Raw genomic sequence first — 16,735 nt, 5'->3', positions numbered from 1 at the left:
GCTGTTCTTTTCCCTTTCTAATCTTAATCTCTATTAAAAAAAAAAAAATAAGGACCTGCCTTATAGGGAAACTGACCGCAAGTTCCTCTGATTTACCAAATAAATCAACAAACACGATTAGCTCAGAAAAAGATGGAAGCAGGTGGGATGAGGCTGCACAGCCTTGTGACTGGAGGCAATGCATGGAAGATATTATGTGATGCAACATGCCAAAGCAAATAAAGATAAGTACACTTGTCCAACCAGCTGTACTCCAGTTGTCAGGCTGATGGGGACACACCAGAGGCATCTGGGCAGAAGAGACCCCTAAGCCCAGCACCTTAGAAGACATAGTTGCAGTGGTTGAAGACAGTGAAACCTGCTCCCCAGACAGCTTTTCTCTTTAGATGAACATCTGCCTTCATTTGGAAGCTGAGTTCCTACCAGTATCCCTCATGCCTTTAATACAATTCACAAGAACTTCTGCAGGATTCAAAAGCTGTTTTCAGGAACAGAGATCAACCAAATGCACTGCTAGGTATCATCTGGTAACTGCAACACTACCAGGGTGCAGACCTCATTCATTAAGACCAAAAATCTCCATTTTGAGGCTGAATATACCTAAACTGTAGCCTTCAGAGCCACAATGCATGGCCAAATTTTCAGAATTCATTTCTTTCTACAACCCCTGCTTTTTGTACTACATAGTTGGAGGAAGAGTTGTGAAAAACTGGAAACTTGCACACTTTCAGTTGATCCTAACAGCCATATATATTGCCCAACTATGGATGCTGGACTCTTGCTTCCTTCTGAAGTATAATACAGAGAGATTTTTCCATACCTTAGTACCAATACACAGGCAGCCACCAAGGAGTAGGCCAGGAGTGTCCCAATGGACATAAGGTCGACGAGATCCTTCAGGTCCAAGAGAAAGGCCATCACAGCTGGTGGGAGGGAGACACAGACAGAGTGGTAGGATATATGGCGAGCGGAATTGGGAGTTGGAGGCACCGCTTTGCGGAGGTTCTGCTCCTATCTCAATGGCCGATTCCAGAAGGTGGTGCTGGGGGACTATGGCTCTGCGCCATGGCAGCTATGCCATGGAGTACCGCAGGGGTCCATTTTGTCCCCTTTGCTGTTTAACATCTACATGAAACCACTGGGAGAGGTCATCAGGAGGTGTGGGCTGAGGAATCATCAGTACGCTCTCGTTTTCCACCAATCCAGGTGAGGCAGTGGCTGTGCTGAACCGGTGCCTGGCCAAGGTAATGCGCTGGATGAGGGCCAATAAAATGAAGCTCAATCCAGACAAGACGGAGGTCCTGTTGGTGGGTGGCTTGGGCTTCGGGGTGGGGAACTTGGGCCTTGTCCTAAATGAGGTTGCACTCCCTCTGAGGGACAGGGTTCGCAGCTTGGGAGTGCTCCTCGACCCTGAGCTGTCACTGGAAGCTCAGGTATGGCGGTGGCAAGGAGCACCTTCCTTCAGCTTCGGCTGATCCATCAGCTGCGTCCCTTCCTGGAGAACAACTGCCTAGTGACAGTGACACACACATTGGTAACTTCCCGACTAGACTTCTGTAACACGCTCTACGTGGGGCTACCCTTGAAGACGATCCAGACAGTTCAACTGGTGCAAAATAGAGCTGCCAGGTTGCTGACAGGGACTGGGCGTTGTTCTCGTATAACCCCAGTTCTCCGTCAGCTTCACTGGCTCCCTACTGAAGTCCGGGTCCAATTCAAGGTGTTGGTTATGACTTATAAAGCCCTAAACGGCTTGGGTCCTGGTTACCTAAAGGAACGTCTGCATCCATATATGCCCTCCCTCCCCCTACGATTGGCAGCGGATGCTCTTCTCTGGGAACCCTCCGTGAATGATATTAGGAGGGTGAGTATCCGGAGAAGGGCCTTCTCTGCGGTGGCGCCCTACCTATGGAATGCGCTCCCCAGAGAGGTCCGCCTGGCGCCATCATTATTTGCTTTTTGACGCCAGGCAAAGACCTTTTTATTTAAAAGTTATTAATTTATTATTATTGTATTTATAGATTTTAATATATATATAGCCAAGATGGAGCCGCCCTGAGGCTTTGTTGCGATGGGGCGGCATAGAAATGTTTTAAATAAATAAATAAATAAATATATCACTGCATATACAAGCCTATTTAACCCTGACAGTTCAGTCTTTGTTCACCCTCTGTTCCAGTCAGCCCTAGAACAGTCTGGTCTCTTGTGAGAGAAGGGAGAAGCCCAAGAAAAATGAATAAAAAGACTAATGCAGTATCTTAAAAAAGGTGTACACTTGGTCCACACTGCCTACACCGGGAGAGCTTGTCTTGCGGTGTACATTGCAGCAGCCTACAGAAGACTTTTGTAAACTGAGCTATAGCTCTTCTTTTTTGCAACAGAAGCAATGAAAAAAACCAGCAAGAACAGCATCTGGCTATGTGCACGTATCTTTGTTTTAATCCTGGCCCAATCTCTTAGTATATGTACTAGACAAGACTTGCATTAAATAATGCAAAATTATATAAAATCACAAAACTCCTTAATTAAGTACGTATGTGATGATTTTGCAATTATATACAAGTGGTACATTATACATGTTATTCCGAATCATTATATTAACTAGTCATTCCAAACATCCAAGCAAAGGTGGGATATAAATCAAATAAATAAATAGCGCCCTCCTGCTTACATTCCCTAGGAACTGGCATTCAGGGGCATGCTGACTCTCATGCTAGCAGTAAAATATGTTCATCAGGACTAACAGCAATTCTAGCTCCCTCTCCAACCCATCCAGGTTTGTCAGATGCTTAATGAAGAGATGCATTCACTGGATGGTTCTTATCCTCAGTTAGCAAACAGAGGCACAGACGCACACACATATACACACACGCACACAGAGGGGGGAGGGGGGAAATATAAATGCAGGTTGAATGTTAATGAAAAGCTAAAAGTAAATGTTCCCAAAGGAAACAGGGCTCACTCACAGCTGCAATAACTGGTGATAACACCGTCATCTCATGCTATCACCAGCAGCTCAGTTGTCAACAGTCGCTGAGTCCACTCATTTTTAATGCGTAACATCCACTCAGTTCAGTCCTAAAGGATCACAGAATCCTACCTGCAACAGCTCCTGATACTAATGTAGCAATCACTGGAGTCTTTGTTCTTTCATTAACACGAGCCAAACACTTGAACAGTAGCCCATCTTCTGCCATAGCATAAATAACTCGAGGCATTGGGAACATGGATCCAAGCAGACTAAAAATGGACAAGAGCATAACCTCCTGTTAAACACGCAACTTGTAAGCCAAAACTCTTGCATAAGACAAAAGCCATTCTGAAGCTTCCAGAAGTACCATCTTAAGCTTAGCTTAAGGAAAGCAGGGAACCAAGTTAGGGAAAGCTGCTTGGGGGAATGAAGATACTTGCCAATTACAGCACCTAAAAGAAGAGTAATTAAATGGGGAGAAAACAGAGATGCTCTGCCATCTTACAGCTGTAAGGCCTAGAGGGTTTTTCTTCTCTTCAATTAGAGCTGGAATTGAGAACTCCATGGGCTGCAAAAAAACAGTTTTAGAAGCCCTCTGGTATCCTGTCTCATTAAGATAACCAACCATGTGTGATCAACTAACTGAACTCGGCATTTAAACTTCAGAATACAAACAGATCATTTCTTTTTACAACAGAGAAGTTGATACCTGGTGTGGAGGGCCAGGCTTTGTCTGCCATAGAACACAGGCAGCTGCTTCTTCCAGCAGGCCTGCTGACACGCTACCTAACTTGGTCTTGACTGAGCCAAGGATGAAGGACTTTCTTCCGGACTGTCCCCACCAAATCTTTCCCAGACTGAATGACTAATGGGTGTACTTTCAGCTACAATCAACTGGCTGTACTTATTTTAGTTTTTTTCCATGCTGAAAGAGGCAAGGAGAAAGAAATTCTGCTGACATGGAGAACAGCAGCTGCTCTTCTTTGCATGGGTCCAAGGCTTTGCACAGAACCAATGTTCCCATGTAGGACCCATGTGCTTGGGCTCCGTCAATGTCTTGAAGTGTAAGCCACCCTTTTCCACATGGGCAGAATGCTGGGTTTCACACAGTATCCAGATGCCTCTTGGAGGTTAAGCTCCACTCACGGGATCCTAGGCTGTCTCTGAGATGGACTGAGGTACCTGGGGGTCCCAAGTCACAGGTCAATGCTGGCTGGCAGCAGGTCTCCAGGATTTTGAGGCAGGGGCCTTTCCCAACGCTGCTGCAAAATAGCAGGCTTTAAACCCAGGCCCTCTTCCACACAAAGCTTGGACTCTATTACTAAGCCACACTGCTTCCCTTATTGTAGAAATATTTTTAAAGCCACCATCTATGTCCTCCAATTCTACATCTGAATGACAGCAGCATGAAACCTAACAAGGCAGACAGAAACAACCTTGTGAGGTACTCCTTGCATTTTGAGCATCCATACTTTAAAACGGGACAGGTGAAGCATAAGCGCTCACTGTGCCAGTAGAAAGGAAGCCAGAGCTCCTTACCTTGTAGAAAGGGCGCAGAGTGAACCAACAGCCACGGCATAGTTTGCGCCTTCCCATCCCACATACTTAAAAGCAACTGGTAGTGGGCTATTTTTATCTAACAGGTAGTAAGGCATCATTAAGGTGAGAGCAGCTGACACGCCGAAGTATGCGACAAAGCATATTAGAAGCGATGCTACAATCCCTATTGGAATTGCTTTCTGGGGTTTTTTTACTTCCTCACCTACAAAAAAGCCACAAACACAGAAAAAGTTATTACACAATTCAAGCACTGAATGGATTCATTCTTTCCCTTTAACAAAAAAATGCTAATTGGAAATTATTCCCTCCACTTCTCTGTAAAATAGGAATGTTTCTCCTTTATTGACTCAATAGCTGTCAAGAACATCCAAATATACTGAATTTAAATGTGGGCATTTGCTAAAAGTTCTCTTTCAAATTTCCCAAATGTTTTCCATTATTTCACTATGGTACAATCTCATCAAGGCAATCACCAGCCTCTGAACTCAGGGGCTGACAACCTTCCAATGCAGAGCAGAAGGAACAGCCAAGGTGCTCTTGGCCTCACAGATCATGCCTTTTATTTAGACTTATTTAAAAACTAAAACCTGCAAAATTTATCATGGAAATAGAATCCAACTGGTAAGTGGAACATATATTCCCAGCAAAGGAAATTCAGATCCCTTAGAATGCAACCCTATATATAGGACATGCACATGGTAGGCATGTCATGAGCGGAGCTGGCTGGAGCTGGGGGTCAGACTAGATGACCTGGGAGACCATTGCTTGCTCTGTTTCTATGTTTCTATAGATAGATAGAAGTACTGGGATTTCTGGGAGTTGTAGGACTTGTCTTCTGTCAAAACATGCATAGGATTGTGCCCTAAACACCATTATTTTTAGAAAAGCCAAGAAAAATGCCCTATAAATATTTATTTATTTCATTCCACTTCTATGCCACCCCATAACCCAAAGGTTCTCTGAAAGGCTTGCAATGCTGAAAACAGAATATAAACAAATAAAACCAGTAAAATTAATGGGTTACAACCATCTCACAAAAGAAATTATAAAACCACACACAGCATGGTAAACACAACCAATAAGTTAACAGCCAAGAAGTAAATAAATACTCAATAACAAAATATAAGTTAAACAAATTAAATTAACTAAAAGCTCGTTTGAGCCAGTAAGGTAATTATAAACAATATTCAGATAAGCAGTGAGCCACAGACAAGCCATTTGCATAACCATTTTGCAATAACATTTGCATATCATGTTAATAGCTACTGTACATGCCGGGGTGGCCAAACGGGCTCATGAGCCACTTGCAGTTCTGAATTCTTTTGATCCTTTTTTACTTTGCTGATATGATAGTTATTGTTTTTGTTTTTATCATTTTAAAGTTGTATTTTAGTAATTTGTTCTACTGTGAGATGCTGGGTCTTGAACAGCAGCGTAGAAATATATAGATAATAAACATTTAGGAACACAAAATTGCTTTATACCAAGCAAGACTGTTTCCATCTAGCACAGTATGGACTACACCAACTGGAAGCAGTTCTCCAAGGTTCCAGGCAAGATTCTTTCCCAGCCTGACCAGGAGATGACCAGGACTGGGGGCCCATCTGCATGCAGAGCAGGTGCTCTGCCACTGAGCTACCTTACCATGGATTACATGGGCTATTATTAGAGCTGCATAATGTAATCAGTACAATTACATTAACTTGAAAATGTTCTCAAGAGATTTGAAAAGTATGTCAATTATAATCAGTCAATTCGTCGGCTTTGTGGAAAGGGATTCCTTGTACCTACCACATAGTACCTTCTCTTGATCAAAACGAGCATGCAACTTGGCCAGATCCATGCTTTGAGAAATGGTTTCAGCTCTGCGTGTATCATGAACAAGATATGCTCTTGTTTTGCCACTACAAACAACCCACTGCAACTATCTGAAACTATGACTAGAGAAAGCCAGTCAGTTCAGAAAAGAGAATCAAAACAAGTTTGCTTTTGTGAAACCTCTGCCTACTCCAAAAATTTAACAAAAATAGAGGTGGTTTTTCTTTCCCAAAACAAGAAGTGGTTGAAGAAGTGGTTATTCCTTTAAATAGTTTCATTAAAAGATGCTGTCACCTTTGTTCAGAATCCTTAAAGGGCTCATTTAATAACTTGCTGTAGCACGTAAATTTATACACATTTAGTGAAGGAGAGCAACTGGTCAGAAGCCAAATGATTAACCGAACGTCCTCTGGTTACCTTTATGCAGGTCTGCCCTCACTGACAGGTGTTCAGACGTTGCAGTGTTAAGAAGCATGATTTCCTGTAAACCCCATCCCCCAATCTCATAATGGAAGAGCAGTGCCTGCTCACTGGAACCTTACCTGTGGTGGCAATGCAGTCGAATCCTACAAATGCATAAAAGCAGGTTGCTGCCCCTGAGAGGACACCCGAGAAACCAAAGGGTGTAAATCCACCACTGCCAAGTTTAACATCCGTGACACTAAAAACAGCAAAAAGAAAGCAGAGCTTAACCAATCTAGCCAATTCCAAGGATATCTTGTAACACAGGGAATTCAATCCACCTAAACACATGGCTGATACAGGCCAGACCTATCTGTGTTAGAAATGTACAATGGTTTTAGGCCAGTTTATCCATCATGGCAGCCCTCGAAAAATCCTGAGAACTGCGGTTTGGTGAAGATCTTGGAATTGCTGATAACTGTACCAAATTACAGTTCCCAGAACTGCCTGGGGTGAGGGTTGGTCTGTTAAACAAGTCTAAGGATACAATGCCTATATGCATGTTTAGGCAAAACAAAAACAAAAAACAAAAGCTCTAGCCAGCCTTTTTGGAAGCTCTAAGGCATACAGCATTTTTTCAGCCTAAACATGCACAGGATTGCACCCCAAATCATTTAGGCATGTCCAAACATTTGGAGTTCTACCACTGTACTCTATACAACATGTTTCAGATTACAAACCACAAAACATCCCAAGCTTACATAGGAAATCTTACTGAGCTCAGTGCAATGTACTTCTGAGTAGACATGGGACTGGTTGGGCAACACATTTTATTCATTTCCAAAGAGGGCTGTATTTCCTTCAAAAATCTTACAGCTTTATTTAGGAAAGGGTTGGAAGATTTTTATTGCTCCTCCATTATTAGATGAAGCATGGCTTTTTAAATCAGTAAGAAAATCCTAAGCCTCTTAACTACTTCCCACTTCTTCAAAAGAGGTATCAGCCAAGATTTGCCAAGTTCTTACAACCCAACTTAAAATTTGTACCTAGGAGAATGTGAAAACAAAAGGACAACATTATGTTTTAGGAAGTTTTAGCTTAGTAGATCACTGTACCCACTTCACCCACTGTAAAATGTGTTGGCAGTACATTTTGTTTCAAGTAGGCTCAAGGTTTTATCATTTTTCTTTGTGCATTCAGTGTGTCCACCTCTCTTAAATGCAGGTCCTACTGTGGCAAGAGGTTCTGAGAGTCAGAGAAACCAAAAGCAACGCCACCTTTCTCACTAGGCTGGTCTCCTAGCAGAGTCACCCAAAGCAAAATGGACAAAGCTGAGACACCAGACTAAGAAGCATCCACCCTCTTCAGGAGGAGGAGTCACATCAGCAGAAGCAAATGGCTCTCTCTAATGCTGATGAGGACAGAGAAAGTCCTGAACTGCAGCTGTTGCACTATTGGGCAGCAGTGGTAGTTGCAGCACACACCTGGCAAGGGATCTTGCACAGTCAATGGTGGTGACACTCAAGCTAAGTCTTGTTAGTACTGCCCAGAAGAGGGCAATGGGAAATTACTTGTGAATATTTCTTATCTTGCAAACCCTATTGATGAAGCAGAACCAGGACAAATGGATTCCATAAAGGAAACCACAGCTCTGAGTTTACAGTTGTATTCAACTGGGCTGCCACGGACAGTGTGTTTTGGAGGGGGTCTCATTCATTGGGTTGCCACAGGTCAGAGGCAACTTGACAGCAAATAACAAGGTCAGAATAAAGCACCTTGACTCGATGCTGCATAAAAGACGCTAGAGACACTTCGTTCATTTTAACCATTCTGTACTACAAAAAAGACCAAATAGTTTGTGACACCTAAAAGACTAACAGGATGACTGAAATGTTACACAGCTGTTGCTTTCACTACCGCAGACTAAAATAGAACATTTGCCCTATGGATTCCCCCTATCCTTTTTAGCAAATACAGGAGTTATTTGCACATAACAATGGTCAACAGAATTAACACTTGATTTGCCACAGTGCATGATTCGATGTTCCTCAGACTCTATAGGTTAAATGTATGTTCAATAATTCTTACATAACCTAACCATTAATTAACCATTCCTATAGCAAAAGTTCACCCCAAGCAATTAGCCCACTTCAGTCGTGCCATCACTAGAGACACAAGACCAGCAGCATGACCCAACCACAACAACCTGTCCCACAGGAATACCCCGCACTTCACGTAGTTTAAAGTGGCCTCACTACAGCCACAGTAAGAGCACCAATTAAGCCCAGCCTGGGCAACCAGTAGACCTCAGACTAATTTCAAAAGCCCTCTGAAAGCTGTCAGTTTAGAACTCTAGCAAGGCGGTTGGTCCTGATGGCCTTCGTGGCCCCTTCCAACTCTACTAGTCTATCATTCTTTGATTCTGTGAAAAGCAATTTGTTTCTTCCTCAGGAGACTGCTGAGCGGTGAAATGGAGGGAGAGAAACAAATGCCAGTGTGGCAGAACAGTTAAAAGTTCTGGGCTGGGACTCAGCAGCCCCAGATTCTACTCCCCAGCTGGCCAAGAAGCTCACTGACGCTCAGCCTTAGCGACCTCAGAGGGCTGTTGTAACAATAAACTGGAGAAGGATCGTGCCGGTAGCCTTCAGCTCCCTGAAGGAAAGGCAAAATAGAAAAGTAAAAAAAGAGTGAAGGAGTGGCCATGCCCCCCACTGGCTTCAGCCTCACCCCCTGCCAACATGAAGCCCCAAGAGAAGGCAGCCCTCAACAACAAAAAGTTGCCCACCCTCAATGAGTACTTCAGAGGGGCTCTCTCTTACTTCCTAGACCCACACTGAGAAACATTATATTCCTATATGGATCAATTTCTTTTCTAAGACTCATAATTCATCCAATTAACAGAGGCATGATTTTATTCCAGTGTCATATGATATGCTAAAGAACAACTAAGAGGCATTATTACATAAATCTAGTAGTAGCTCCTATATCCATTTACAAATAGTTGGCCCATGGTGGCTGAGAGGTATACTTGGAAGGAGCTACTGAGTCAGCTGCAAATAAATCGCAAAATGCTACTGCCAACACTATTCCTTAAAGCAAAGGTGACATTAACCAAGTCTGTACTCTTCCAGGAGAAGGGCAGAGATAAATGAAGGCAGCAGACAAAGAAAGGGAGAAGTTATATCGTCTATCTCTTGCAATCAGGCCCTATCCCAGTCAATCAAATTCCAGAGAAGCTGTGATCCTAGCAGCCGCCAATGTCCTGAGTCAGGACAGACAAAAGGCTCTCTGTGTGGCCTAGCAGGGCTGCAAGGAACCCTGCTTGGCAAGAGGTAAGGACAGAGCCCTCTCTTACTGGAAACATTGGGACAGACTCAGCAATGACATTTCTGAAGGATTTTTTTTCTTAACTTCCCTGAAGGAAAGCAGTGGTGTTTGCCGGCTTTGACCAAGTCTCCTATTCCACTGTTCCTCAGATCTGCAAGGTTTGCATAATCTTCTCTTCTGAAAGTGCAACCTTGGACCGGACATGGACCAAATGAAGCCTACAAAACTGCAGTGGAGCTTGTGTGCCAACTTGTGTGCCATGCCTCTGCATGATCACCCCAGGGTCTGCTGCTGGGTTCCCCACTGCACTGGACTGAACCAGAGGTGGTAGCCATGGAAAATGACATCTCTATGTGTGGGATGCAGTCTTTGCTGCCCTGAGCCCTACAGTGGGGGATGCTCAAATAACATTGTCACTATCACAGAAAACCGTGCAAGCAGGGGCACTGGTACACACAAACCATGCACAGCCTGGAAATTGAGGAGAGGAGAGTCATATTTGAACTGCTCCATACCCAGTACAGCATATTAGGTGCACCTGTACACATCCACCCACACATTTTTTAGGTAAAATAAACCAGGCACATACTTGACAACTGTGAAGTTTTCTGGGATCTGCCAGTTTTTTATCGATCCCTTCACAAAACCTGACACCATCACAAAGCCCAAGACGAGAACATTGATGCAGGTGAAGACTTTGTTAACCATTGCTGATTCTTTCACACCAAAAGTTAGAAGTCCTAGAAAATATACAGTGCATAATTAAATATATATAACACTATCAGTGAGAACAACTAGAAAAGTATTTTACTTCTAGAAAGAGTTGCATCAACACATTTCCATTGGTGTAATTTTCAATGCTGCTAGATAAACCTGCAGTTTCACACCAAGAATTCACTAAGCAAGTAAGCCCCTGCCTCCAGCCCAGTTTCTGTTTCATGTTTCAAGCATCACTAACTGCTTGTGTGAATAGGGGTTTTCACCAACCATTGCATGTATCTTGTATCTGACTCAAGCAAAAGCAAAAAGATCTGGTTTGACATGGGTTTGATATAACAAAATGTTCAAAGTTAAGCAGCTGTCAGACTTGGACATACTTCGTCTGCATGAAGCCACATCTTCTGGCACACCTAGGCATGGCCCCATATATGGACCCCACAAAGGAGTGGTCTATCCACTCCATTCCACTGAGGGGAAGATTTTCCTACAGCAGCAGTAAAAGGCATCCATAGAGCTCTGTCCCTCCAATTAATCCCCCCTGGCATCAAACAGTATCAACTACAAATTTAAGCAATGGACAGAAAATTTTTCCACTTTTAGTGACTAGCGATGTGACTGGAAGCTTTAAACTCACAAACACATTTTAATTAATTTTAATAAATTTGAAAATAGTACCTATCCACAGGCTTGACAGACTAATTTTGAAACTTGAGGGCATTTTCAAAAGCAATTCCCAATGAAGATGGAGGATCTGTTGCAATCGGTGCAGAAGTAAGATGTAAAAAGGACTTTCTAGCCGTGACCTGTAAAATCTGCCTTCAGCAGAGCTGTCATTTTGACATGCCCTGGGACCATTCACAAGATCAGTCCAACCAGTACCAAAATACATCAGTAAAATATTAGTTTATGTTAACTTCATATTTTTTTTCAATTGACTCTTCAGCACATTTGACATGCAACTTCAAGGTTGGGTGTTCTTTTCTTTTATAAATTCTACCCTTACAGAAGTCAATTTTTGTCATGTTCGGAGTCTTCTAAACAGCCATTGACGCATATGATGGCAGTTCTATCCTTGTCCCTAACATCTTCCTGGCTGAAACACTCTATAAATTGGTGGGTTACAAAGGCAAGAGTTTGGAGAAGCTAATCCAAATCCTCCAGTTCGCAAATATTTCCAGCTTGCACCTCCACCCCTTCAAAAATTGATATTTCACATATGTTTGCGGCAAACAAGAAAGCTTGAAAAACAAGCCCAAAATAAATGACACTGTTTGCCCTTCCTGCAAAACTCAACAACGAAACTACAGTAGGGCAACAAACTCATAGCCCAGAAAATCTTTCCAAAGCAGCTTTTTCTCTGCTGCTTTCTCTTACCTGTTAAGATGACAATAATGAAAACAGAAAAGACATCCGGGTATTCTCCTAGCACACCAGGAGCATTCATGGACATATACTGTCGAAAGAACATCTCAATGTGCTTGCCTATGAGCTCGTCAAATGTCGCACTCCATGCTCTGGCCACACTTGATGTTCCTGTCAAGAGAACAGGCATTGAAAACTGTTTGTTTGTTTATTTTATTGTCTACCACCCTTTGTCAGGTGGTACTACCATACCATTCATAGTACCATATTTCCAGATGATTCATAGTACCACATAAAGTAAGACACTGTGGGCAAAGACCTTGCCCAAGAAATAGTCTTCTCAGGTAGCCGCCACCAGGAGCTGGACAGTATACAGAGCCTGATGACACCTAGATGTGTAGCCCAGAGAAGCGCTGAAATAAGAAATGCAAGTCCTTGCATCAAAGGGCAGCTTAAGTCCTTCACTGAGGAGGTTCCATCACCACACATCCCCCAGTGCAGTCTCCCCTATTAGAAAGTTGCAGGAGCATAGTGGGAGCTGGCCCAGGGAAGCATCCACTTCAAACAGGGGGAACTTGCAATGGGAAAAGTCCATCTTTTGCTGTGGTCAGTGGTGTAATCATAGACTTAGAAGTCCAGGTGCTCATCATAACTGTCCCTATAGCAGTGCCCTCAAGGGAAGGCCCAAAAGGGAGAAGGCTCCGTAGATACAGATTTAAAGCAAAGCAAAACAGTTCTACCTGTTTCCATCTCCTCTGGGAACAGGTCTTTCCTAAACATAATATATCTTAATTGCTCATTCAAGTCAAGGCTAAATATTTTGCATTAGAAAAAGAACAGCAGTTACATTGGAAAAGGAATAAGAGCAGCAATTCCGGTGTGGTGTAGCCATTAAGAGCATGGGACTGGGACCCAGGTGATCTGGGTTCTAGTCCCTGCTTAGCCATGGAGCCAAATGGGAGACTTTGGGCCAGATTCTCAGCCCAATCTACCTCGCAGGGTTGATGTTGTGGAGATAAGATTGAGAACAGGAAGAAAAGAATGGTGTAAGCCATTTTGAGTTCTTTGTAAGAAAAAAGGCAGGATATGAATCTAATAAATAAACAAACTATACAGAGCTGCTGAAGAAATCATTCACTGTGAGGGTTTCAGAAATAACAAGGAATTCGGAAGGGGTGGACAATGGCATCAGTGTTCCTGCTCATCAAGAAGTGTGGAAACTGCGACCCCAGCACCATTATGCTGCTGATTATAGAACAGCTTTAGCTTCAGGCTGGTACAACAGAAAATGGCCTCAGGTCCTGGAAGTCACTGTTTCATTACAGGAGAAAGGAAAAGCAAGAAAAACAGGTTGCAAGTGGATACAAAGCAAGGGTGACCCTTCTCTTCTGAAATGTGTATCACCCTGTCCTTACTGCTGCCTACATTACTGGCTTCAGGCCACTGATAGTCATGTGAGTGCCACATTTACTCTCATAAATGAACAGGACTGTGGATGAACTGGCTCAGCCAGAGAAGCCGTTTGCATCAGGAGTGCAGAAACAAGAACTCAGGAGGCTTGTTATCCTAAACTTTTAAAATGCCAATTATTTTGAAAGATGTAAATGTTGCAACCAGAAACTTAGCTCAGATTGCATGCTGTAAATACAGATTAAGACAGTACGACCCCAAGTTCTTCTCAAACTCCATTTTTAATTAAAACCAGAGGGGAAAAAAATCCCTCAGTGCCCTTTCACACACATGGCTATAAGATAGAAAAAGAGAAGCACCTTTCACTTCCATAGCAGCCCCAGAAAACTACTGTAGCCCCATTCCAGACAATGGCCCAGGCAGAAGGCTAAGCAAGTGATGGATGCTTGTTCCACCACCTTAATTTTGTTACTATATTTATTTGATTTATATCCCACTTTATTCTTACAACAAGCTCAAAATGGGTTACATCATTCTCCTCCTATCACTCTCAACCTAACCCCACAACAAAAAAACTTGTGAAATAGACTGGGCTGAGAATCTGTGACTGGCCCGAAGTCACCCAGTTGGCTCCATGGCTGAGCAGGGACTAGAACCCAGTCCTGGACCCACGCTCTTAAACACTTTACCACACTGGTTCTCATATAGTGTACCATATGCATACTCACCAAATGCAGGCACACAGGGAACAGTTCTAAGGGACTGTGGGGTTCAGCACAGGGCCCCAGCAGGTGCCCCACGATGTCAATCCCCAATGCTACCCATGCCAGCCATGTAATAGTGTTACAACGCATTGTTGGGCTCAGAAGAAAGCAACCTATTTCCTGGTTTGGAGTCAAAACAGTTTCATTTGTCAAGACCAGTTATGAACAGTTGAGTGTTCTGAACTAAGATTATGATACTGTTTAGTGCAATTCATAAATTCACATACTGTACTCTTCAGCCTATGTGAATATGCTCCAAGCACTTGCAGAACTTCGCTACTACAAAGCCAGTTTTTCAACTTTGTACTTTGAGCCCCAGCCTAATGTTGGGGGGGGGGGGGCTCTGCAGGAAAACAACATAAAATGACTTGCAGGGGGCCATTCTCTGATCAATTGGGGTTGTGTTTTCCAACATCTCTAAAAGCCTACAAAGCGAGGAAATTCCAAAAATAATGTGTCTGAACACCCAGCATACGTAAATAAATAAGAAGCTTTTGAAGTCTGATGTATGTTACCTCCACGCCCTTCCTACATCACCACTCCTATTTCTTTTTGTGAACAAATCCTCTTCATAAATGGGTTCATGCTGTGCTTCTGTAAGTTTTTTTTTTTTAAAGCAAGAACATTCCTCTCTACTCCAATTTATAAAATTAACATGAGCTAAATGACCTGCCTTTGGACAAGAACCTCCCACAGAAGACATTCTGAATAGTTCAGATGTCATGACTGAGCAACATTGTTCAGCTGCATTCCAGTAACTGCCAGGGAAAAACCTGCCTCACCTAGATTTTAAACCATAGTTGCTATAATGATGCAGAATTCCCTAAGGGTGTTCCTGGTTAGGTGATGCAATGTCAACATACTAAATTAGGCTTCCTGTCTGGACATTCAAATAGAAAAAAAATTACATTAACACAAGCTAATATGTATTTCCTTAGAGGGACATTAATTTACTAGAAGGGAAACCAATTTCTCAATATTCAACAACATAAAATGTAGCAAAATGCATGCACCACACAGATATTTGGTTTAATAAAATCAAACAAGTTTCATGCATGTATTAGATCAAGACTATGCATCATTATGTGATATTGTCTAGTAGAGACTATGGCATTTCATAATGCAGAAACTCATACTTTACATGCCCCCTCCACCCAAGTAAAAGCATTTTGCATTATAAAACAAACAAACAAACCAAGCCCATCAAGGAAAAGGCTCTACCTTACCACAGTTCTCAATTGACCATGTTCATTTTCCACTTAAAGAAAATGAACACACTCAAGCATACCATTTCCCAAATATTTTATTCATTTTACTAATTCTATGTCCTATTAACTTTCTACAGAAAGTTGCCTTTAACCCTCCTAATAATATTAATATTTAAGTATGAGCTACTTTAGACAATCAATCATTTCTAATCTCATTAAGTGAAGATAAGCACGAGCTTTTTCCTCATATAAAGAACCCCTTTGCTCAAGCTGTGATTAATCCAGGAAGCCTATAATAATTAGCCTAATGTATTACAGTCTCCTGTTTCATCTGAGCCAGGAAACCATGGTTACCAGAAACCAGGACCTTAAACTAAATTTAAACTAAACCTTTGTTCAATATCCTGGGTTATTCCAACATTTATAATTCTACTTGGACAAAATGGGACTATGATTAAGTTCAGGGCTCCTAGTTAAATCACAGCATGTGAAAAGGGGAGAAGTGAAGGGGCTGCACAGATATCTCAACTTAATTAGGTAGGATATGATCATCTAAAGATACTGTATAACTTATGAGTCTAAACTCTGCAACTGCATCATGTTATGTTCTCTTTTGCATGTTACATCTTTGATTAAAAAAAAGAAACACACCCACACCCACAACATGCCACACCCTGATGCATAGATCTTATCAGACTCTGTTTTGCATTCCAAGAATATATGAAGTAAACATTGTACTTCTGCATAATAACAGAACCCTTTCCCCCTTGAAATTTAAAACTCCATTTCTTTACTTGCTTTTAGGAAGGTTACATTTTCTCCATGTCCTTCTGGGGCACCACTGCAGACAGTTAGATACTGTTGCTTGGTTTATTTTTTGTTTGTATTTATTACTTTAAATTAGAATTACACTGGGGGTGGGGTGAATTTCAAAAAAGCAAACATATATATTTAAAATAAATAAGTGATACAGAAACATGTGCACTGGCTTACACATGCTCTATCCCTCAAACAGAAGGATATTATGATAATTCTGCCCACGCTGACTACCTAGCTAAGTGGGGGAAAAGGAGGGGGGTCGGATTTGGTCTCCTTGCCTCCTTTCAAACAGGATTTGAAGACAAAAAGGGACCTTGGCTACAGAGCCAATCCAACAAAGGACTGCAAATGCACAGCCGCACTTGGGTGCACAA

At 42.4% G+C, this 16,735-nt stretch overlaps 1 protein-coding gene across 3 annotated transcripts in view; it reads right to left on the bottom strand.

The window, feature by feature from the left end:
- The window catches only part of SLC7A1 (solute carrier family 7 member 1), a 50,918-nt gene that overhangs the window by 13,625 nt on the left and 20,558 nt on the right, over positions 1-16,735 (bottom strand). For all 3 annotated transcript variants that reach the window (XM_044441353.1, XM_044441352.1, XM_044441354.1), the window contains exons 3-8: positions 12,173-12,331; positions 10,668-10,818; positions 6,892-7,010; positions 4,511-4,733; positions 3,101-3,240; positions 821-923 (exon numbers count right to left, since the gene is read on the bottom strand). In XM_044441353.1, the coding sequence (XP_044297288.1) occupies positions 821-923; positions 3,101-3,240; positions 4,511-4,733; positions 6,892-7,010; positions 10,668-10,818; positions 12,173-12,331 (895 nt within the window). The remainder of the gene's footprint in view (positions 1-820; positions 924-3,100; positions 3,241-4,510; positions 4,734-6,891; positions 7,011-10,667; positions 10,819-12,172; positions 12,332-16,735) is intronic.

The sequence above is a fragment of the Varanus komodoensis genome, unplaced genomic scaffold (assembly GCF_004798865.1).
Source record: "Varanus komodoensis strain SLA01 unplaced genomic scaffold, ASM479886v1 scaffold4, whole genome shotgun sequence".
NCBI classification, from domain to species: Eukaryota; Metazoa; Chordata; class Lepidosauria; order Squamata; family Varanidae; genus Varanus; species Varanus komodoensis.
This window is presented reverse-complemented; position numbering and strand designations above follow the sequence as displayed.